The following is a 25,637-nucleotide window of genomic DNA, read 5'->3' as shown; positions in this document are numbered from 1 at the left end:
TTCAGTGTTGTTTCTGTCTTTGGAGATGTGAATCCCCACTTGCTGAAGCCTGCCATCTTCTCAAGGGCTAACCCATTAATAATCCAGGAACCCTTAAGCTGCCTATTGTAGTTCCAAAATATCTTGATTTCTCTTTCCTGTAGTGTACAAAGATGAAGGAAGCTAAAGGATTCAGAGGGAACATTGTTACTATTAGGACTAGAGTTAGAGATTTGAATTCCCAAATTATATCAAAATTCAGATAGAAGACAATAGCTATCACACTGCACCCCAAGCTTATACCAGACACAGCCACAGAGTATGTTCAAATACTCTCATAGACTCAGATAACAGTTCATTTAATATAACTCTTGGCTTTGGCAAGAGAAGATTAGGAAAGTAAAGACTAGGGTTGAAACAGAATGTCAAAGAAACATTTTTGATTGTTAACTGAAATACTTCTACCAGTTTCTTTTTCAACTAACCTATCCAGCATTCCCACTTTATATATTAGAAATATGAGGCTTAAAGTGAAGTAACTTGCTTATCTTGCCACAGGTGGTTAAGAAACGAAGTCAAAATTTGAACTCAGATTTAACTCCACAGATTCTGCTCCAGAATACAAGAACTGAGAGCTTACTGTACAAATTGGGTCAGCAACAAGAAGTCATTTAATAAACATCCACTAATTGTTAAGTACTAGGAAAACATTTATGAAATAAGAAAAACTGCTATAGGTTGGAAAACGCATTACTGTACCACTCAGGGTATATTAAGTAGTATAAGACACCTATTTCCTTTCTACTCAAATAATGATTTGACAGGAAATAAAACTTTTAATTAACTACCATTAATTTTGGTGCAGAAAATCTCTCATCTCTAAACCAGAAAGTGGGAACTGTTACGTTTGTTTAAATACTGTTAGTATTAAGTTTCTGATAAGTTCAGTTAAAATACATTTTTATATTGTAGTAATTGTTACTTTGAATAGCTATTCACAGTCCTACCTCTTATTAATAATTATTAAATATCTTAAGGCATTCATGTATTTGTAAATGAAATGCTTTAAATGCTACTGTTCTTTTGTAAGTAAAACCAGTATCCAGGTAGACAGGGTTAGTGAAGCTGAGGAAGCTTAAGCTATGCTTCAAGGGGAGGTTTTCCCAAGTAGAACAGAAATTCCTCTACATGGAGGCCCAGGAAAAGGGTTGAAGACACAACATGGAACACTTAATGGGATACTGATACCATGACTTGTTTTTTTCCTGATTTGAACATATTTATTTCTCGTTTCCAAAGGAACACCCTGAACTGAAAAAGGAAAAAGATATAGAAGACATGGTTGTTTTTCCACTGACTTTTTTGACCAATCAGGTACTATCAATTAGACAAAATATTAACACGAAAACACTCAGGAAAGAACTCTGGAGTCATGGAACAAATAAAAAAGTCTTCAAAAGTAACTAGATAATTAATGAGGATAGGATTTTTTATGAAATAAAAGGTGTGTGTCTGCTAGCGTCTGTCTTCAGATCAGCCCGGCCCTGGCCACTGTGGCCATTTGGGGAGTGAATCAGTGGATGAAGATCTGTCTCTCCCTCTCTCTGCAATTAAAAAAAAAAAAAAAAAAAAGTCACTGGTCCTATGTCTCCGAGGCTAGGTCAGTCATACTCAGACATGAGAAACTCTCAGAGCTCATTTCTGACGATAATATACTGCTAAAATTTTGTTCCCATAGGGATAGCTATCATTGCTCACATTTGGCCCCCACTCCCTTTCTCTCAAAGAAGTAACCTCTGCAGATGGAGAGGTACAAGATGTATTTTGTTATAGGAATATGGAGCAAAGAAATGAATGAGATACTTCTTGTTCACTGCTGTTCTGAAGGAGGAGGTAAAAAAGAGATATAGAAAGCAATCAGTAGAATTTTTATGCATTAGAGCCCATTTCTACAAATATATGTTTGTGTTAAATATATCTATTTGGAGCCAGTGCTGTGGCATAGCAGGTTAAGCTACTGCCTGCAGTGCAGGCATCCCATATGGGCTCCAGTTTGAGTCCTGGTTGCTCCACCTCTCTGCTATGGTCTGGGAAAGCAGTAGAAGATGGCCCAAGTTCTTGGGTCCCTGCACTCGCATGGGAGACCTTGAAGAAACTCCTGGCTCCTGGCTTCAGATCGGCACAGCTCTTGCCGTTGGCAGTCAACTGGGGAGTGAACCAGCGGATAGAAGACTTCTCTCTCTCTCTGCCTCTACTCTCTCTGTGTAACTCTGACTTTCAAGTTAATAAATCAATCATTAAAAAAAAAAGTCCCTTCATGGGGCTTGGCCACTAACAGTTCCATCTTATTTTACCCTCATTCCTGCATTCTCTAGTTTGTTTGAATGGCATCAAGTTGGAATTTGCAAAAGAGAACATGTAATCTAGAGAGTGACTGAGAAACAAATTTTGCAGTTAAATATCTCAACAATAATCTGACTTGTAGTTACCTAGGAAATGTTGACTTTCCATGATTTAAAGGATTACTACTAGGGCCAGGGTCTTGAAGAAAGCAGGGATGTTTGTCCCAGGTCCTCCCTACCACAGCTGAGAATACAAACATGCAGGGCAAGGCACAGAGTAGTACAAATATAAGATTATAGAAACAGGACAGCTCCTCTGAGGAAAAAAATGTTGAGGAAACTCCTAGCTCTCTAGGCCCAAGAAGGCAATAGGGGCATTATTGTAACCCTAACGCTTATTTACCTGGATCTTTATATGTCTTTGTATATGTCCAGAAGGAGCTGAAGGAAGAATGTTTTCTGCTACAGAGAAGAAAAATTGAAGACTGCTTCTACAGGAACAGCACTAGGGGGCAACGCAGCAAAGTATACTGAACATGACCTCTGAGATTGCCAGAGAGCTTCAACTCTGGAAATTAGGGGAACAGAGGAAATACCCATTGGTGAAACCCAGTACACTTCCATTTCAAATAAAGATCTAAGCCTATTCTTGATATATTCTTCTAATAATCTTCAGTTATAGTGCTTACTGTTAAGTTATAGTGAATTTAAATTTCAAATATAACTACTATTCATATTCTCCTGAATGACAGTACTCATGGTAAGAAAAATAAAATTTACAGAGCACTCTCTAAAAATCATTAGGCAACATATATCAAGAATCTTAAAAGTACATAAATTATTGACCTAGTAATTCCATTTCTAAGAATTCAAGATGAAAGAAAACACAAACAAGCTTTTGTAAAAGAATGTCCATCATATCATTTATTTTATTAGTAAAAATGTTCAAAAGTAAAAAGAAAGGAGAGTAAAATAAATTACAGTACAGCTACATGATGGACAATTATGCATACATCAAAAATATTTTATAAACATTTCCATAACTGAAGAACAAGTTATGTTCAATGAAGATACAAAATCATAAATAGGATTAAAAGTATATGTAAGAAAAAGAACTAAAAGAAAATACACCAGAATATTAACAGTGGTTATCCATTGGATAAGAGTTAGAAGTTTTGTTTACACATTTTATATTTTTCCTTTTTTTAATACAATGAGCATGTGTATAAGACAGCCTAGATTATTGAAAACCACTCTACACTAAAAACACTAAAAACTTTCTATAAATGTATTAATGACTAGAGAAAGAAACAGACAACAGTCAACCGCTTGCTCTGTCACTAGCTAATAAACTAACCGATGCAACTTTCAGGTAGCTTCTAAAGGACGAACATTAGAAATATTAAATATTTAGCTTTTATAAGTATTCCAATATTTACTGTGTACCTTTAAACTTTAGAAAAAACTGAAAGAGGGACAAAGGGATAGAGTTCTAGGTGCATCATTAACAAGTCCTCCATTTATTGTACTTTAATGACTGGCATTATAAACTGAGCCATTTAAAATCATGGTAATGTCTCACCTAAACATCCTTAGGTATACTAACTGATGGAAGAAACCCAGTAATGTGATATTACTGGGCTATACACAATTAACAGACAATGCCAGTTTGTATTCAAGGAAGAGTCAACTGATATGTCTGTAGAAAATTTGCTAAAAACAAAAATAACCACCACAACCAAACCCTCCAGAGCTAGGTATACTAAAAGCTTGTTAACCACAAGAATTTAAAGAAGGACCATTAGCTTCAGTTTCAAAATACTTGCACTAAAAATCTGTTGCTTTTAGGCAAGTTCCAATCTCTAAGGTTCAGGTTCCTTATCCATAAAATGGAACTGTAACATGCATTCTATAGGATTACTGGGAAGATTTAATTGGTGTGTTTGTGTTTATTGATTTATAAAACATCAATATGGTAATATCACATTAGGTCTCCTTCTAAGCTTTACCTAAAATTAGCAAGTCTCATCAAATGATTTTCAAATCCCCTTCTAGCTCTAATATAAACAAAAGAATAATGTTGTTATAGCAAATAAGACAAAGAACACATTAAGTATATTTCTAGGATTCATTCCAGTCCAACAATTTTGTGAGTTGTATGTGATAAACCAAACTTGAGATTAGGATGGAGAATCAAGATGCTTTTCTAATGGTTACTAAGATTTTTTTTTGTGACAGGGGCTGGTGCTGTGGTATAGGGAGTTAAGCCACAGTCTGCAGCACCAGCATCGCAGCAAAAGATGGCCTATGTCCTTGGGCCCCAGCACCCATGTGGAAGGCAAGGAAGAAGCTCCTGGCCTTGGCCTGGCTCAATCCTGGCCATTGAGGCCATTTGGGGAGTAAACTAGCAGATAGAAAACCTCCCTCTCTCTCTCTCCCTCCTTCCCTCCTTACTGTGTAACTGTGCCTTTCAAATAATTAGATAAATCTTTACAAAGATTTTTTGTGATAAAATTATGTTAAACACCAACACAAACAATCCCCCAAGCAAATCTTTTTTTTGAAAAGTGGAAAGTAAAGTTGTCTTCTTCTTATGCCTGCTCCCAAAGAAATCCTATTTCCCAGAGGTAACCACTGTTAAGATTCTTGTATATCTATCTAGAAACCTTCAATTTAGCAATTAATATTCGCATCAATTGCAGAACTTTAGAGCTTGCAAATACTGGAACAATACAATTTTTAGTTTCACTAACAAGTAAAGGAAGGCACAGATAACAGATTTTTTTAGTTGTTAACACCTGGAAAGCACTTTACAGCTCATAAAGTGTTTTGACATATATTATCTACTTTAAAGTTATTTAAATAATTTGCCTCCAGGTTACTTAAGTTAATGCTGTGGCTGGAACTACAGTTAGGAAGTTGACATCTGTGGGATGTTAAAATTATAAACTATATGTTTACATAGATTATGTATATGATTCTCAAATTTTCAGATACTCTATACCAACAGGAGATCAGAAAGTCTGGCAGTTCCTTATGTAGTAATCATTACATATGAGTTATTGTTTTAAGAGGAAGAATCTTAGCAATGAAAGATTAAAGTTTGCAATTGTCTTTAGAATTCATGCTTTACAGATCATTACAAAGAACCACTTTTAAACTATAGGCACACTCCATACACAAACATTCTTGAATATAATTTGGATTTAAAAAATTCCTCACAAGTTCAAAGTGAGAAGAAATGAGTTGAGACACTTAAGTAAGGAGAATTTCACATATGATTTAAATGTACACAAAGCCACAAATGAAATCAATTGAATTATAAAGCACCTAAAAGATACCTCAGTATTCTTTTTCACATAGAGAAAATCAGTGCTGGCCACAAGATCTACATAGCTACTGTGGAAAGACAACCACAAAATATATAGTATGACTGATAATAAAATGAAGCTGTGTTTTATTAGAAGAACATGTCAGACAAAATCTCAATAGAAAGGCAAGGAGTCCTAAAATTCTGGTCTAAGAGGATTAAGAAAATAGAAAAATTCAAAGTAGTAGGTTTAAGAATAGTTTCTCATCCAGTTATGGAGTATAAATGTAAAAGGACAAAAATCAAATTAGATATAAAGAGTGGCTAAGCACTGAATTATGTTAAATGTTTAGATAAATATGTATTCTGAATTCACTAAATGCAGTTTTCAGCACTGTCAAAATATAAGTAACTCAATCAAAACAATGTCCAAGAAAAAAATGAAAAATAAAAACTTAACCAGATGAAAACAAAAGTTTTGAAAAATTTCTAATCGTGAAATTTTAACAAATATACACTCTTTTAGTTTACCATACTAAAGAACATTTCAAAAAAAAAACGTGGAAATGAAATACAGTTTTAAAATAATTTTTGTTACTAATAAGGAGGGTTAATATTAGATTTTGCTTTTTAAGACTGAAATTGCCAATATAATAGGAAAACCATGAGGTTAATCAATATATTACTATCCTTTTAATTAACATTTTAAAAAAACAACCACTAATTATTATTAATCAGAAGAAAAAATGTTTTCTCAAAGGAAAAAATATCATCTGCTACCAAGCTGCTGGTTTTATGTGCAAATATATTAATCATATTTACTGGTTAAATACCTTCTTTATTTAACAAGATGAGGAAACACAAACATCCTAATATCTTTGTTTTTTTGAGCAAATGTTCCCTTTTTTAACCCTATGTTCAAGCCTCTTTCATTTCACGAAATAATAAAGTATTTTATCTTTATGTCAGATAATGTCAATATGTAAAGTTTTTTTTTATTTTTTTCTGATTCTCTTTGTGGTTCTATTCATGGCTTTATGTCCTCTTTTCAACTGAGTTATTTTTTGCTATTATTTAAATTTTATTGTTGGAAAATTCTTTAAGGAAATTACCTACAGATTTACACTTGATACTGTTAGGTGATTGGAGATAACTACCTGTCTCAATCTGTTTTTTTTCTTTTTTCCTTTTTGATCATTTAAATAATATGAATTCAGGATGAAAACCCAAGTGATAGTTAATTCATGGTTATTAAATTTCATAATAATAACCAATTTTTCCCCACTTAAATATTGACAAATTTTAAGACAGGAACTTTTATCCCCTAGCTCATGAAGGGAACTGATGTGACTTCCGGTTTGTGCTTGAGTGGATAGTAGCTCTTTAGGATCCCAACTATATTAGTAACACATGGCTACTTATTAAGATATTCAACTATGTAAAGACCTTAAACATGGTCTAAATTAGAGATTTTCAAAATGAAGTAGGTGTCAATGTTCTTTTTAGTTCCTTGGCTCCTACTTTATTTATTCCTTAACTTATATGTTTCTTTTTGATTTGCGTGGTTGTGTATAGGTTCTATCAAAAAATATTTTTAATCCAATACTTTAAGTTGTTTTTGATTCAAAAGGGTTGTTCACTTTGGACTTGTAGGGCCATACTGCTAGAATGAAAGCTAAATACTACTGCCTTTCAATACTTTTTTCTATACAATATTCTACTTTTTTCACTCATGTCTTTGATAGCTATTTCTTACAAGAATTTAAATTGTATATATGTATAAACACACAATGACGCATCTGTTATTTTAATGTCTTCCATAAGAAGGTAAATATATACTTATAAAGTAAAACTAGTAATAGATTAACATATTAAAGGTTATTCCTTATATTGCAACATAACAAATTAATAAACATTAGTTAAGTAAATTATTATTTTAATAATAACTCTCCTGCCTTCACAAACTCTTACTTACTTTGGAGGGAGACCCATCAGTAATTTTCACCAACTGCCAAAGAATCGAGTAATGGGAACACTGCAGTGCCTGCACGACTATCTGTATCAAATGAAAAGAAAAAACCTTTTTTAGAAAAGAAAAAAAAATCAAATGAATGAGATAATTTATACTTGTATAGTACTAAAGAGAATAACATTTATGTTTTTGATAGTTTCAAGTCAATTATTGTAGACGTAATGAAAATGTACAAAATATTTGGTTAAAAAAAGGATTAACATGTTAATCTAGAAAATACATAACAAATGTTAACATGAACACAAATAACATTGTGTTTTAAACAAAAACAGTATCATAAAAACTTCAAATTCTTAAGAGATTGGTAAAAGTATTTCTATCCAAATTATGTAACTGAAGTACCTGAAACAAGTATCTACACAAATTTTATAATCAATGTTCTCTTTTGTTTTAAAGCATTAATGTGAAATGTAATATTCATACCAAAAACTACATAAATCTTAATGAATTATTATAAAGCAAAAAATACCTGTGTAACCACCAGGTCAGGAAACAACATTGCCAGTATCTTCTCTCAATATAATCTCTCTTTTAAGGATAGCAGTTGTTGATTTTTAATCAGTATATTTTAATAATTAAGCCTGCAGCCTTAGAATTTACTATAAGTGATTATGAATACTACATGAATGGAATCATGCAATATGTATTAATTCAAGCCTGACTTCAACATTTATATTTAAGGTTAATACATTCTACAGGTATCCACAAACTGCTAAATTTTATTCCTGTAGTTTTTAGAATATCCCACAATTTATTTATTCTATTGTGTCTGAATTTTAGGCCATTACTGGTAATTCTTAAAAGTATTTTTAATATGTGACTGTTGGTACATTGTGGAGCAGAAATTCTGAGTTTTTAGTTTTCAGCACCTCTTTATGCCTCTAAAACTACTAAGAACTTCCCAAAGCCTTGATTTACATGTTATATATTTATACTATACTATACTAGAAATTAAAACTAAGAAATCTCTATAAAATGTTTACTAATTTATTTAAAAATCAAAATTATAGGGGAGGGTGTTGTGGCACACTGGGTGAAAGCTGCCATTTGGGACACCTACATGACATAACACTGCTGGTTTAACTCTGGGCACCTCGGTTTCCAATCCAGCTTTCCTGGAGGCAACAGATGGTGGCTCAAGTGCTTGGGCCCCTGCCACCCAGTCAGGAGACCAGAGTTCTGGGTTCCTAGCTTTGGCCTAGTCCAGTTCTGGCTATGGCTGGCATTTGGGAAATGAACTGGCAGATGGAAGATCTCTGCCTCTGTTGCTATGCCTTTTAAGTAGATGAAGATAAACAGACATTACAAAAATATTTCCTTTAAAAATTGTTTATTCCTTTTTTGCAGTAATTTTTAATTTATTTATTTGAGAGGCAGACACACATACACACAATCTATCTGCTGGTTCATTCTTCAAGTGCCTGTTATAGCCTGGTCAAGCTGAAGCCAGGAGACCTGAGGCAATCCGGATCTACTAAGTAGATGGCAGGGACACAAGTACTTGAGCCATCACTGCTGCCTCCCAGGGTGTGCATTACCAGGAAACTAACATTGGGAAGGAGCCAGGATTCAAACCTAGGTACTCTGACATGGGATGCAGTCTTCCCAAGTGGCATCTTAACCACTACATCAAAGGCCTGGCCTCAAAATTAAATGTGCTTAAGAAAATTAAAAAAGTAAATTGAGTATCACTGTGTTACATTTTTGCAAATTTCATTAATGTTTGCCTTTATAAAAAACTGGATTTTCCTTTCTGCTTCTGCAATCTTTTAAAATATACAGTCTGAAGTACTTGAAGAAAATCTGATCTCAAACAGATAGGTCACTGGGGAAAAAAGGTGTATTTTAATAGCTTTTGTAGAAAACTATGGATGTTGTTAGGAAATCAGTACTCTACTGTACATTGGCAAGAATACAGTAATGAAGAAAGCAAACAAAAACTTATTAGAACAATAGTTTTGACCTTATGGACCTCCTCTAAAAATTTCTGAGGGTAGCTGGACCACATGTTGAGAACCATTGCTCTAGGGATAGGATTGTCAGATCATATAGCATTACTAAACCATTATCTACAAGTCATTAACAGTTCCTGTGGCTTCACATTTTTACTAACATCGGTATCATTTGTCTTAAATTTGGTGATTCTATTATGTATGAGTAGCACTGATTGTCTTTTAATTTACATTTCCCTAATTACAATGAGGCTGTGTACTTTCTGACATTTTTTTTGTGAAACATCTGTTCAAGTTTGGTTTAAAGAGAGATTCAGGAAAATAAAATTAAGAACCACAAAATAAAAGAGAATTCCATTTTGGAAAGGTCTTTTACTACAATTAAATTTGAATACATGATATATCTTTATTGTAATAAAGCATAGCTGATAATAATATTCCATTATTTTATTTGTGACATTTATAAACATACTATCCCTATTATTTTCCCCACTTGATAAACAAGAAAAACATAAAGATGAACATATATAGAAAATAAATTAACAGATATCAATAAGTAGATGTAGAAACTAGTTGAGAGTTTTAGCTGTTTTGTTTCAAAACTTTCAAGTTGAAAATTAAGCAAAAAATTTCCCCAACATGCCTACTCAGCACAGAATTTTTTTTTTTTTTTAAGATTTTATTTATTTGAAAGGCAGAATTACAGAAAGAAAGGGAGACGCAGAGAAAGAGATCTTCTATCCACTGGTTCACTCCCTGGGAATATGGCCCCATCAGCCAGGACGGGGCCAGACTGAAGCCAGGAGTGAGGAGCTTTCTTTGGGTCTCCCACATGGGTACAGAGTTCCAAGGACTTGAGCCATCTTCTGCTGCTTTCCCAGGCACATTAGCAGGGAGCTGGATCACAAGTGGGACTTGAACCGGTGCCCATAACAGATGTCGGCATTGTAAGGTGGCAGCTTTACCAACTATGCCACAACACCAGCTCCTTGGCACAGAAATTAATTCATGAGAATTAAGAGAAATGAAGGGTGCTTTTGATGAAACATTAAGGAGCTGATGTCAGAGCTTTATTAAACATAATAATTAAATGATCGACTTATTAGAATGAAGAAACAAGACTACTGACACAATGTCAAGTTATGAACAGTGCTAAAGAAATCACTCTACTATACTTAGAAGATGCTCAATGACAATATATTCAATGACTCAGACATTTTTTTTTTGGACAGGCAGAGTGGACAGTGAGAGAGAGAGACAGAGAGAAAGGTCTTCCTTTACCGTTGGTTCACCCTCCAATGGCCGCTGCGGCTGGCGTGGCACACCGCGCTGATCCGATGGCAGGAGCCAGGTGTTTCTCCTGGTCTCCCATGCGGGTGCAGGGCCCAAGCACTTGGGCCATCTTCCACTGCACTCCCAGGCCACAGCAGAGAGCTGGCCTGGAAGAGGAGGAACCAGGACAGAATCCAGTGCCCCAAGCGGGACTAGAACCTGGGGTGCCGGCGCCGCAGGCGGAGTATTAGCCTATTGAGCTGTGGCGCCGGCCTCAGACATCTTTCCATAAGCTCTAATTTATAGTATAAAGTATACTGGTAAAGTGGTTTGTGTGAAAGGAAAAGGCAAAATTTAAAAATTATTTTAAATTTCAAATAACCCTTATTATCCTAATCATCTAAACATTTTTTTTTATTTCCTTCTATTTTTCTGGTGACCTATACTAGGAATTTTTGAAGCTGTGATCCATAAGTTTTTGTTCCCCCTTAATAGAACATGGTCCATAGTTCTGTGTGATTTAAAAAAAATTAAATTATTTGAGAGGCAGAGAGAGAGAGAGAGACAGAAAGACAGAGATGAAGATAGCTGCTATACACTGGTTAACTATCCAAATTGCCTGGATGCCAGAAATTCAGTCCAGGTCTCTCAATACTTAGCAGGAGCCTAAATACTAGAGTTAGCACTGCTGCCCACCACAGTTAAATCAGCAGGAGGATGGAATCAGGATTTGGAGTTGGGAATCAACTCTAGAACTCAGACATGGGTTATGGGCATTGTAATAGCCAAGTCTGCCCCAGGTTCCATAATTTTATAGAAGTTGCCTGGTTGGCATTATAAGGGAAGAGAGATATTTGGTCACTATAATACCTTTCAAATATAGAACTTCCAAGTTTAATCTTTTACATATTGATTTCCTCTCAAGTTTACTATGAAAAGGGCTCTATTGGGCAGGAATTTGGCATAGATATTAAGATACCCACCCACACCCCATGCTTAAGTCCTGTGTTTGATACCCAGATCTATTACTGATTCCAGCTGCTTGCTAATGTGGACTTTGGGAAGAGGTGGTGAGTGCTCAAGTGACAGGATTCCTGCTGCTGACATGGGAAAGTTGAGTTCCCAGTTTCCAACTTCAGGACGGCCTGGTCCTGGCTGCTGGAGGTATTTGGGGAATGAACTGGTAGACGGGAATTCTTTTCTCGGTCTCACAAATAAATAAATTTTTATGATTTCACCAAAGATACAGTTAACAAACAAATGAAAATATGTTCAACATTATTAGTGTTAGAGAAATGTGTTAAAAGCATGAAGAGATACCACTAAAAAGTACAAACACAGATGCAAATTACAAAATGATAAAAAGTAAAAAACAATTTAGTAAAGAGGAAAGTTTTCTAAATTCTACATGTCTTTTGTAAATGAGGGATTACCCAACATGCTGTGTTACTTTCAACATACTATGCCATAAATTTTACAAAAAAGATCAGGGACTGGTGTACTGGTGCAGCAGTTTAAGTTGCTGCCTATGACACCAGCATCCCTAATCACAGCACCAGCTTGAGTTCTGGCTGCTCCACTTCTGATCCAGCTCCCTGCTAATGAACCTGGGAATGCAATGGAAGATGGCCTGAGTGCTTTGGCCCCTGTTACCCAAGTGGGCAACCCAGATGGAGTTCCAGGCTCCCAGCTTCAGCCTGGCCCAGCCCTGGCCATTGTGGCCAGGGAGTGAAAGAGTTCTCTGTTGCTCCCTTTTTCTCTCCCTTCTCTTTTCCACTCTCTTTGCCTTTCAAAACAAATATTTAAAACAGAAAAAAATTATTAGAAGCATAAAAATCTCAAAAAATCCAATGAGTAAAAGATTAACTTCTGTCATTAAAGAAATACAGGACTTGTCAGAGAATGGATCACATAACAAGCTAATAAAGCACATTCATTCTCAGCAATTCAAGACTCCAGGATTCTATGGTCAAGCTTGTTAATTCCAAGTATCAGAAAGAAGAAAACGGGAGCTGGTGCCGCGGCTCACTAGGCTAATCCTCAGCCTAGTGGCACCGGCACACCGGGTTCTAGTCCTGTTCAGGGCGCTGGATTCTGTCCCGGTTGCCCCTCTTCCAGGCCAGCTCTCTGCTGTGGCCAGGGAGTGCAGTGGAGGATGGCCCAAGTGCTTGGGCCCTGCACCCCATGGGAGACCAGGATAAGTACCTGGCTCCTGCCATCGGATCAGCGCAGTGCACCGGCCGCAGTGCGCCAGCCATTGGAGGGTGAACCAACGGTAAAGGAAGACCTTTCTCTCTGTCTCTCTCTTTCACTGTCCACTCTGTCAAAAAAAAAAAAAAAAAAAGAAGAAGAAGAAGAAGAAAATGGTATGTCAACAGTTAAGTCCAGTGTGGATATCACATTCTCTTTATGTAAATTTTAAAGAATGCTTCACTGATAAACAGCAAGGAGGTTGATATGACTAAGTGCAAGCGTAAAAACTGAGGCTGAATGGACACAAACCAGATCACAGGGGGCTGCTGTAGGACGATGATCATATATCCTGGCTTATATTTATGTCCTAGAATAATTATTAGTTTTTATTTTCAAGAGAATACTTGTTTGGATAATGGTCACCTTATCATGACAAAGAAATCTGGATGTTGTACTAAAAGTCCCAGGAAATGCAGATCATTTGAACAAAATAACAACATGATGTTTTAAAAACATCAGACTGGAGGTCAGCATTGTGGTACTGCTGATGCCTCAACTTTGGGATCCCATATCAGAGTGCCAGTTTGAGTCCTAGCTGCTCTGCTTCAGACTCTGCACCCTGCTATTGTGCCAAAGAAAGAAGCAGAGACTGGGCTGTGTACTTGGACCCTGACATGTACCTGGGAGACTGAGATGGAACTCTAAGTTCCTGGCATCCACCTCAACCAGCCATGCTACTGGGGCCATTTGGGGAGTGAACCAGCAAACGGATGATCTTCCTGTCTATGCCACTTCTCTTCAAATAAATGTTAAGAACAAATAAACAAACAAAAATCCATCACACAACAGCAAAAGTGGTTCTATATTTCCTTTTTTGGATTTTTAAGTGGAATATTTGATATTTTCAAAGCAGTTGTATTATAAAGCATAACAATAAAGTTATAACGATGAAAGAGCCACCCATTTTAAGAAGTAGGACAATATCAGTAACTTTGCGTCCACTTACGAGTATTTTCCCATTGTTTATCACTCTACTAAACTTCATGTGTATCAATGCCTTTGTTCTTAAAAAAAAGTTTTATCACATAAATCATATACACATATTTTAGATATACTATTTAATTTCGCTAATTTTTGACTTTTAAAAATGGTGTCACACTACAAGAAAATAATTTAACACTTTTTACAGTTTAATTCTGGTAACTTTTACAAACATTATATAACTATGAAATTTTGAACCAGGAAGGCTAAAATACAAGATAAAGATTTAAGCACATTTTTATATGGCCCTTGTTTCAAAAATTTTTCCCCGTGATGTTTCTTTCATTCCTGTGGCTATGCTTTGGTTTGCTGGTTTTGACAAATGCAATCATGAAACCACCAAAAACAATCAAGATACAGAATACTATCATGCCCTCAAATTACCCCTGGACTTTTGGTAATTAACCCTTACATCCAATCAAGATGATCTATTTTTTGCCCCTACATGACAGTTAAAAATTGCTTTGTATCTAAAAATTGCTTTGTATCTTCATAAGCCTTTAGAAACATGAGGTTTTAGCTTCTTTAGCCTTTTTTTTTTTAAAGATTTTTTATTTTATTTCATTTGAGAGACAGAGTTATAGACAGTGAGAAGGAGAGAGAGAGAAAGGTCTTCCTTCATTGGTTCACTCCCCAAATGGCTGCAACGGCTGGAGCTGTGCCGATCCGAAGCCAAGAGCCAGGTGCTTCTTCCCGGTCTCCCATGCAGGTGCAAGGACCCAAGGACTTGGGCCATCCTCTGCTGCTTCCCCAGGCCATAGCAGAGAGCTGGATTGGAAGTGGAGCAGCCTGGACAAGAACTGGTACCCATGTGGGATGCCAGTGTCCCTGGTGGAGGATTAACCTACTGTGCCTTGGCCCTTATTCTTTTAAATATTTTTGCATTTCTCTAGTGAACAATGGTTTCTTTTCATGTGCTTACACGCCCATCTATATTTAATTAAGTATCTATTCATTTCTCTTTTCATTGAAAAAAGATTTATTTGAAAGGCAGAGCAACAGAGAGAAAGAGAAGTATGAGAGGCAGAGGGCTGGGAGCAAGAGAGAGTGAGAGAGATATTCTACAAGCCGGTTCACTTCCCCAAGTGGCTTCAACAGTCAGGTCAGGTCAGACAAGGCCAAAAAGCTAGGGTTTCCTACATGGGTAGCAGGGGGCAAAATACTTGAGCCATCTTCTCCTGCCTTCCCAGGCACATTAGCAGGAAGCTAAATTGGAAACAGAGCATCAGGGATTGGAACTGGAACTCTGATGTGGGATGCTGGCTTTGATGTTCCAAGTGGTGGCTTGACCTGCATCATAATGCTGGCCCCTGTACATTTCTTGCCTGTTTTTCAAAAATTAAGCTGTTTTCTTACTACAGACTTTTTTCTTTTTTCTTTTTGGACAGGCAGAGTGGATAGTGAGAGAGAGAGACAGAGAGAAAGGTCTTCATTTGCCATTGGTTCACCCTCCAATGGCTGCTGCGGCAGGCGCACCGCGCTGATTCGATGGCAGGAGCCAGGTACTTATCCTGGTCTCCCATGGGGTGCAGGGCCCAAGCACTTGGGCCATCCTCCACTGCACTCCCTGGCCACAGCAGAGAGCTGGCCTGGAAGAGGGGCAACCGGGACAGAATCCAGCGCCCCGACTGGGACTAGAACCTGGTGTGCCAGCGCCGCAAGGCGGAGGATTAGCCTAGTGAGCTGCGGCACAGGCCTTCAATTCACTTTTGATGAAGGTCAATATTTGAATTCTTTTTTTATGGACAGTACTTTTGGCATTTAATCTAAGAAATATTTAATTAACCCAAGGTCACAAAATTAGTTGACAGTTTTTATGAGAAATTCTACTGAAATTTTAGTGGGTATTATTAAATTGGTTGAGAGAGAACTGACAGTTTAACAACACTGGGTTGGGGCCAGTGCTGTGGTATAGTGGGTAAAACCGCTGCCTACAGTGTCCGCATCCCATATGGACCCCTGTTCTAGTCCCAGCTGCTCCTCTTCCAATCCAGCTCTCTGATCTGGCTTGGGAAAGCAGTTGAAGATGACACAAGTCCTTGGGCCCCTGCACCCACATAAGAGACCCCAACTTAGCCTTTCTGTAACCCTGCCTTTCAAATAAATAAATCTTTAAAAAAAAAAAAAAACTGAGCCTGCAAATTCATGAACACAATGTATTTTCATTAATGAAGAACTATTTTCATTCATTAATGTTTCATAGTTTTCAAAATACAGATCTTAGATGTATTTTGTTAGACATACTATTTTATCTTTTTTGGTGCTACTGTAAATGATACATTATATAAAATTTCAATTTCCAATCATTAATTTTTGAATTTAAAAAGCATTAGGTGTACATGGTAAAATATCTAAGTTTGAATGGTGTAAAATTCATTTATATTTCTTGACCATTAGAGATCTCTAGGTTTCCACTGAGAAAGGCATTGTTAATAGTTTCCTATTATCATTCCAGAAATAAATTGTCATCTAGATGTGTGCTTTTAGATATATACCTTATCACTTTTTGAAAATCACATATGTTGATTTCTATTTTCATTCAATATACCATCAAATGTCTTCTCACACAAAATACTGTAGCACAACTAATATCTACCTCAGTATTTTATTCACAGCCATACAATTGTATAAAATCCAAACCACAGTATTTAAGGTGGCTTTCACTTGATAAACATTAGATTGTCTCAATTTTTAAGTTTTTATAAATAATGCTACAACAAACATACTTAAACCTATACCTGGGTACACACATCCAAGTATATATCTGTAATCTAAATTCCTAGAACTCTAAGTGCTCAAATGAAGCACTATAACAATAGAAAGATAATATTTGGGAGTATTCATCTATTTAAAAATTTTCAGAAGATAACTCCTTCATACAGAAGCAGCTGAGAATTACTAAACAGAGCTTATATTGGAGACAGGGTGAAATTGAGGTTGCTAAGACAAAACAAGAAGCTTCTATTGCGATCCACAAGAGAAAACATTAAGGAGTAAACTGAGGATTTGGTAGCAAGGTTCAAAGAATACTGTAAGAAACACTCACAGTAGGCAGAATTAACTAAAATTAAAGACCCCTATAGCTGGCGCTGCGGCTCACTAGGCTAATCCTCCGCCTGCGGCACGGGCACCCCGGGTTCTAGTCCCGGTGGGGGTGCCGGATTCTGTCCCGGTTGCTCCTCTTCCAGTCTAGCTCTCTGCTGTGGCCCGGGAGTGCAGTGGAGGATGGCCCAAGTGCTTGGGCCCTGCTCCCGCATGGGAGACCAGGAGGAAGCATCTGGCTCCTGGTTTTGTATTGGCGCAGCGCGCCAGCCGTGACAGCCACTTGGGGGATGAACCAACAGAAGGAAGACCTTTCTCTCTCTCTCTCTCTCACTGTCTAACTCTGCCTGTCAAAAGAAAAAAAAAAGACCCTTATAGATTATATTCAGTCTGAAGAACGTGTTGATTTCTAGTTCATGATCATGGGCTAAGTAATAACATCTAGTCTCTGCTCAAGATTTCCATCAAAGCAATCCAAAATGTATTTGGATAAAAGGATGAATACAGTACAAAACAAACATAAAACATGACATGAAAATAATATCAGAAAGCATGAAGCAAAAGCAGAAAAGCAGCTTGATCTATCATCAAGAGCAGTTTATCAGGGGCCAGCACTGTGGCTTAGCAGGTAAAGCCACTGCCTGCAGTGCCGGCACCCCATATGGATGCCAGTTCGAGTCCTAGTTGCTCCACTTGTGATCCAGCTCTCTGGTATGGCCTGGGAGGACAGCAGAGGATGGTCTAAGTCCTTGGGCCCCTGCATCTGTGTGGGGGACCTGGAGAAGCTCCTGGCTCATACCCAGCTGTTGCAGCCATCTGGGGAGTGACCCAGTAGATGGAAGACCTCTCTCTAACTCTGCCTTTTAAATAAATAAATAAATAGCCGGCGCCACAGCTCACTAGGCTAATCCTCTGCCTTGTGGTGCCGGCACACCGGGTTTTAGTCCCAGTCGGGGCGCCGGATTCTGTCCCGGTTGCCCCTCTTCCAGGCCAGCTCTCTGCTGTGGCCCGGGAAGGCAGTGGAGGATGGCCCAGGTGCTTGGGCCCTGCACCCCATGGGAGACCAGGATAAGTACGTGGCTCCTGCCATCAAATCAGCGCGGTGCGCCGGCCGCAGTGTGCCAGCCGCGGCGGCCACTGGAGGGTGAACCAACAGCAAAGGAAGACCTTTCTCTCTGTCTCTCTCTCTCTCACTGTCCACTCTGCCTGTCAAAAAATTAAAAAAAAAAATCTTTTTTAAAAAAGAAAAGAGTAGTTAGCAGAAACCGTGAATACAATAAAAATATTCAAAAGCTTGGTTGACGAGTTTTGCTGTAGCACTGTGACTTTATACAAGTCATCTAATATCTCTGAGCTTTGATTTCATCATTAACAAAAGGAAGACAGTCATATCCATTCTATATTTATTTTAACACTTTAACAAATGAATGCATTTAAGCAAAACTTTAAAATAGCACCTAGCATGTAAGTGCAAAATACAAGATTATTATTGATGCCTTAAGGTCCCAAATTCATTGACATATGATGACCTTTTTTTAAGAGTATCATCACATCATTTTGTCCAAAAGCAAGTAATATTTACAAAAAGTATTATATGCATATATTTAAAAGATTTATTTATTTTATTTATTTTAAAGGCAAAGTTAGAGAGAGAGAGAGGGAGACAGAGAGAGAGATGTTTCATCCACTGGCTCACTTCTCAGATAGCTGCAACAGCCAGGACTGGGTCATGCAGAAAACAGGAGCCAGGAACTCCATGCAGGTCTCCCATTTGGGTAGCAGGGGTCCAGTCACTTGGGACATCTTCCACTGTCTTCCCCAGGCCATTAGCAGAGAGGTGAATCCAAAGCAGTGCAGCCAGAACAGAAAACAGTGCACACTTGGGATGCCAGTGTCACAGGCAATGGTTATACCAGTGACACCAGAATGCCGCCCCCACAAACAAGTATTATAAATATTTTCATCAGTTTTTAGTTTTAGAATCTAATATTCAAAGAGTTCTGGAAACTGCATATCAAGGCTTCAGTTTAGTATCTTATTTTTCTTAGAAGACATTTTAACTTAAAACTATGTCAACAGAAAATAGGCACAAAGCAAAGCCATAAAACAGCATAAGGAGAAGTTAAATATCTCTTGCCTTGAATTTACAAAAATTTGTATGAAGAGACTTTTAACACAGTTTGAAATGTGAGTTCTTTACAAATTAACAATTATTACATTACAGAATGCTGATAACACTTAAATACTTTCCATAGGTTAAAAATTCATTAGTGTAGTGGAGTATTATATTTATATCCATAAAAGTTTCTATATATATAGAAACTGATATAGATATACATATATATAGAATATTAGTATAAACAGACCTTGTGACATATACTTATGCCACAAAGGATGGAAGTAAAAAAGACAGAACTAAAATGATTATGTCAAGTTTGATAAGAAACAGGATTATTTACATAGCCTTAAAAAGGTCTTCCCATGGATTACTAATTAAAATGGACAAGGTAAATTCTACACAGAAACTTTGCAGACCCTACCTTAATCAAGTGATCAAAATTAGTATCAAAAATAAGGAACATAATGACATCATGTGCCTTCTGATATGATGCACTGAGGACATAACATCATTATGTGACATTTGTGCCAAGAATGTGTAAACCAAATCTAACCATGCAGATCACCATATAAAAGTAAATTGAGACCATTCTATAATGGATATAAAGGACCATTTGGGTAGGAGAAATAACTAATTGTGTTTCATAGCACTGAAGTATAACTATGATTAACAATAATTGTCTATTTCAAAACAGCTAGTATAAAAGATTTTAAATGTTTCCAAAACAAATAAATGATAAATGTCTGGGGTGATAGTATGCTACTTACCCTGACCATGCTACATTACATACAAGCATCAAATAATCACATAATAGGCCCAAAATATATACAATTAGTATGTATCACTTAAAAATGAAAAATACATTAAAAGAAATTAGTGTGTAGTCTTTAGGTTGTCAAGGTCATGAAACAGAACAGGTGAGAAACCATTACAGATTAAAGTAGACAAAAATGAGCTAACAATTAAATGCAAAGTGTTATTCTAGAATGGGTCCTAGACTGTAAAAAACAACCATAGAGAACATTTATATGCTTTGTATATGCATACATACATAAAATATATTACAGATGTAGAGCATATGTGGGTGTGAATGTGATAAAGTATTACAAGTTGATGAATTAAGTGAAAGGAGCAGGTGAATTCATTTTTCTATTATAATTACTCTATAATTATTAGGAGAGTTAGATTTTGATATTCTAGATATTGTATATTCTAAAGCAACAATAATTAAAACAGTGCTGGAATAAGACAAGACTGATCACTGGGACAGAAAAAATATTTAAGAATATCTTTTGGATACATGAATTCTGTTAACCCTAAAGAGTGGGACTGGGAAACTTCTCGGTGGTCAGATTACCAAGGAAAACAGTCAAGCACTATGACCAATACAGCTTGTTTAAAGTAAAACATTAAACAGAACTGAGCTAGTTAGCTGTTCTTTTGTATCCTTGCTACAAATAGGTACTTCTGAATTCTAATGGAAGGTACAGAGGCAGAATCTGAAAAACTGAGCTTGCATGTTCCTTACAAAAATTGGATGGATAAGGACCAGCAGTATGATGCAGAGGTTTAAGCTGCTGCCTGCAGTGCCCGAATCCCATACAGGTGCAGGTTCAAGTCCTCTTGCTTCCAATTCAGTTCCCTGCTAATGCACCTGGAAAAGCCACAAAAATGGATCAAGTGCTTGGGCCCCTGCCACCCACGTGGGATTGGGATGAAGATCGTGGCTTCAGCCTAGCTCAGCCATGGCCATTGCAGCCATTGGAGAGTAAATCATTGAATAGAAGACTTCTCTCTCTCTCTCTCTCTCTTCTCTTACTCACTCTGACTCTCTCTGTAACTCTTTCAAAAAAATTTTTAAAAAATCTTAAAAAAATAGATAAAATGAGTACCAGCACAATCCAGTAATCAGGTACTCAAACTTCATATATTGTTTAGACTATGAATAGGAGACTAAGAAGCAAAAAATGTTAAAGCAAATGTCACATAAATATGATTTCCTATTCAGCAAATAGAAATTAACACAAAGAAAATAATATATGCAGCAACAGTAATAGAAAACCAAAATAACAGAAGACAATGCCATGAACATCATAAATTAATGTTAAGACAATTATAGTATAAGTGAATTAAAACATAAATTTAGAAACAGCTATAATCCCCAGATGAAACACAGTTGTACAACTCTTATACTTTCCCAGAAGAAAATGTGGAAATCAAAACAAAAAAAGAACTATCTCAATTCTCTCATTTCCTTTCAAATGTGAAGCATGACTTGAGATTATGAATAAATTATATTTGGGCTAATGAAAGTCTGAGATGAAGGGCAGATGGAAAGTTCAAGTATCATGATAAATGAAGAAAAACAACAAGATCAATATTCAACTACTTTCCACAAACTCTAAAAAGAACAATAAACATAATCAGACACATGTGTTTTAGCAGCGACTGTTTGGGGCCAGCACTGTGGCATAGTGAATTAAGTTGCCACCTGTGACACTGGCATCTCTTACAGGTGTTGGTTCGAGTCCCAGCTGCTCAACTTTCGATTAAGTTCCCTACTAATGTGCTTGGAAAAGCAGGAAAGGTAAGTGCTTATGCCCCTGTACCCACATGGGTTTGGCCCAGGCCAAAGCCAGGAGCCAGGAGCTTCTTCTGAGTCTCCTACATGGGTACAGGGGCCCAAACACTGAGCCATCTTCCGCTGCTTTCCCAGGAGCATTAGCAGGAAACTGGGATCACAAGTAGGGCAGCTGGGTCTGGAACTGGTGCCCATATAGGATGCTGGTGTTACAGGCAGTGGCTTTATGAGCTATGCCACAAAATTGGGCCCATGACTGTTCTATTTAAGTGGAGAATCAAGAAAAATGAATAAAGTTAGATGATTCAAAATAATTAATTATAGCAAAAATAAAGCACCATTTCTGTAATGAACTTTTAATATGAAATTTTCACTTTATTCTCTTTTGAAATTCATGTTACTTTAGGGTAAAGTATAACCTAAGCATTCCATATTATCAAATTGAAAGGAATGATAAACCCCTAAACATCACCTACACCTAAGTATGAAGTAGGTATTTTTGTCGACATGAGTATTTGCAGTGGACAAAATAACTCTTTCCCTTTTCATGCACAATTAAGTTGACTAATTATTGAAGTCACTTTTAGACTAGATTATTTGTTGAATTCTTGCTCTTTCTATTCAACTTGTGCATGAATCCAAGAAGTTCTGAAATCTGCAAAAGCCGCCCAAGCTTATTTATCAAGTTTACTACAAAGACTAAGCCATATCTAAAGTTTAATATCACCAAACCCAGAAAGGTGACTATAATACAATCATGAAAAAGAAAAGAAAAACTCCCATTACATTATGAATTAATCAAAAGTTCTGAAATTGTTATGACAGTAATTGGTGGCATTTTTCTTGTAAAGGCAATATTGTTTACCTTAAGTTTGTAAGATACATTATAGCTGAAGCTCTCAGTTCTTTCCTGCTCTCACACACTTGAAGATATCCACACCTATCAGTAATATTCAATCATTATGGCAATAATTCTGAAAGGAGGTAGCTGAAGTAAAGAATTATCAGCCACATTCTATAAAAGGATTTCCTGCTAATTATATGATTTCAGTGAAGCTTAACTTTCTAAAATGACACAGAAGAAATATCAGTAAACTCCTACCTGTTCTGGCATTGCTCCATGTTCAATTCCAGTCTTCAATAATCTGTAGCAATTACCAAACAGATCCCATTTTGTGAGATCATGAGCACTAAAATAAACAAAAATGCATTAACTTTTCTAGAGTGGAAAGAAATTAAAATTTGAGATGAGTTTCAATAAGAATATAAAATCACTTTCTTGTAGAAATGAAAAAAGTCCACAAACGGGTGTGTGTGTATGTGTTTGAGAAAAACAGAGAGAGATTTTCCATAAACTTTCTTAAGTAGGCTGGGACTAGGAATCAATGAAAAAAATAAACACCAATAAAACCTCACACATTTTACCAAAGATTTCTACCACAAGGTAATGTTAAAATAATACTGGACAGATGGGTAAGCCCTTCTTTCTAGCATAGGATAAACTAAATACATTTTAAATAAATTATCTTGGGGCCGGCACTGTGGCACAGCAGGTAAAGCCACTGCCTGCAGTGCCAGCATCCCATATGGGCGCCAGTTCGAGTCCCAGCTGCTCCACTTCCCATCCAGCTCTTTGCTATGGCCTGGGAGAGCAGAAGATGGCCCAAGTCCTTGGGCCCCTGCACCCACGTAGGAGACCTGGAGGAAACTCCTGGCTCCTGGATTTGGATTAGCACAGCCTTGGCCGTTGCAGCCAACTGGGGAGTGAACCAGCGGATAGAAGACCTCTCTCTCTCTCTCCCTCTCCTTCTCTCTTTGTGTAACTCTTTCAAGTAAATAAGTAAATCTTTAAAAATAAAACAAATTAACTGACAACTTAAAATTACAACCACGTGATTGTTCTGAGACAGATTGGTATTCATGCAATGGAAATAAAGACAAAACTAAGGGAAAAGAAATACAGGAACTGGCACCCATATGGGATGCCGGATCACAGATGTTGGCTTAACCAGCTGTGCCACATTGGTGGTCATAGCAAGGGCTTCAGAATGAGTTAATGATGACATTTTAAATTCTCATGAACTAAAAATAGGCCTTTTGTGCTGGCACCGTGGCTCACTTGGTTAATCCTCCACCTGCAGTACTGGCATCCCATATGGGCACTGAGTTCTAGTCCTGGTTGCTCCTCTTCCAGTCCAGTTCTCTGCTGTGGCCCAGGAGGGCAGTGGAGGATGGCCCAAGTGCTTGGGGCCCTGCACCTGCATGGGAGACCAGGAGGAAGCACCTGGCTCCTGGCTTCAGATCAGCATAGCTCTGGCCATAGCGGCCATTTGGGGGGTGAACCAACGGAAGGAAGACCTTTCTCTCTCTTTCCCTCTCACTTTCTAATTCTGTCAAATAAAAAAAAAAACAGGCCTTTTAAATACTGGCTGTCAACTTTTAATTTCAAGTGACAAAAATTTCTTAAAGAGTTTGGTCAAGTAATTAAGATGCTGGTTGAGATGCCCATACTGGAGTGCCTGGGTCTGACTTGCAACTCCAGACTTGAACTTTCTGCTAATACAAACTCTAGGGAGCAGTGATTGGGTTCCTGCCACCCACATTACGTGGGAGACCTGGACTGAGTTTGCTGTTCAGGGCCCTGAATCAGGACCATTGCAGGCTTCTGGGGAGTGGGCCAGGGTATGGGAGCAAGCACTTTCTTTTGTGTAGGTGTGTGTGCATGATGTGCTCTGTCTCACTCTTTTGTCTGTGTCTCTCTCTGCCTCTCAAAAAAATTTTTAAAAAATCAACTAGCAATTTATTGTCTTCACAGAATTCAAAATTATAATTTGAAAAAACACCAATCATTGATCTGAATCTTTCTTATTCAAATCCAGCTATTTTGTCAACATAATTAAGAACACATTACCAAACAATGAGACAAGAACAATTTAGTAAAAGGGCTCACAGGAACAACTTTCATGGCTTTTCCCAAAATCTTATTCTTTTACATTCACTTATTTGACAAATAAAAATTATATATATTTATCATATACAACATGTTGTTTTGAAATTGATGGAGCAAGGACAAAATGTCTTAAGTCCATGTTGACCTCTCACCTACATAACAGTAAGCAGGCCCATATTTCTCTGCCGTAATATAGCCCTGCCCTGCCTGGACTGCTGGACACAGCACAATCTGAAGAATCTAGCTATCACCCTGAGCTTTCTCCACTCCATCCAACTCAGCAACTCAGAGAGCAGCCCCAGCTGTGATCCCTCACAGGTCACACTGTAATCTCACAGGACCTTCAGAACTATCCCAAGCTCTCACTGTCAGGGCAGCTCATGACTCCCCAGACCCTTCCCGCCACTTTGTAGGTTATAAACCACTGGTCTGTAAGGGAAGGTGCTCTCTCTCTGCTGCGTTTGCTGGCAACTCTCAGCCAAGTGTTCTCCTGAGAGTGAGCCCTTCCCAGGCTTTATTCTTCTAAATAAACCTGGTCTGGTTGTGGCTTCATACTCGGTCTCTCCTTTCCTGACAGAAATACACATACATTGTGAAATGGCTAGATCTAGCTCATGAACATAAATTTTCTCATTTTTTTTGTGTGTGGTGAGAACACTTCAAATTTACTGTGATTTTTAATACAAGGCATTGTTATTAATTATGGCTACCATATTGTTCAATGAACTGACTCTCCCTAACTAAAATTTGGTGTCATTTGACCAACATCATCCCACTCACTCCTATCTTATTTGTTATTTGTCAATTTTTCTAAAAGCTATCAA

At 37.2% G+C, this 25,637-nt stretch overlaps 1 protein-coding gene across 6 annotated transcripts in view; it reads right to left on the bottom strand.

Moving 5' to 3' along the window:
* The window catches only part of STAG1 (STAG1 cohesin complex component), a 381,944-nt gene that overhangs the window by 35,937 nt on the left and 320,370 nt on the right, over positions 1 to 25,637 (bottom strand). For all 6 annotated transcript variants that reach the window (XM_070072781.1, XM_002716398.5, XM_070072783.1 and 3 more), the window contains 2 exons: positions 22,966 to 23,053; positions 7,607 to 7,687 (listed from right to left, as the gene is read on the bottom strand). In XM_070072781.1, the coding sequence (XP_069928882.1) occupies positions 7,607 to 7,687; positions 22,966 to 23,053 (169 nt within the window). The remainder of the gene's footprint in view (positions 1 to 7,606; positions 7,688 to 22,965; positions 23,054 to 25,637) is intronic.

Source organism: Oryctolagus cuniculus, chromosome 4, assembly GCF_964237555.1.
Source record: "Oryctolagus cuniculus chromosome 4, mOryCun1.1, whole genome shotgun sequence".
Taxonomy (NCBI): domain Eukaryota; kingdom Metazoa; phylum Chordata; class Mammalia; order Lagomorpha; family Leporidae; genus Oryctolagus; species Oryctolagus cuniculus.
This window is presented reverse-complemented; position numbering and strand designations above follow the sequence as displayed.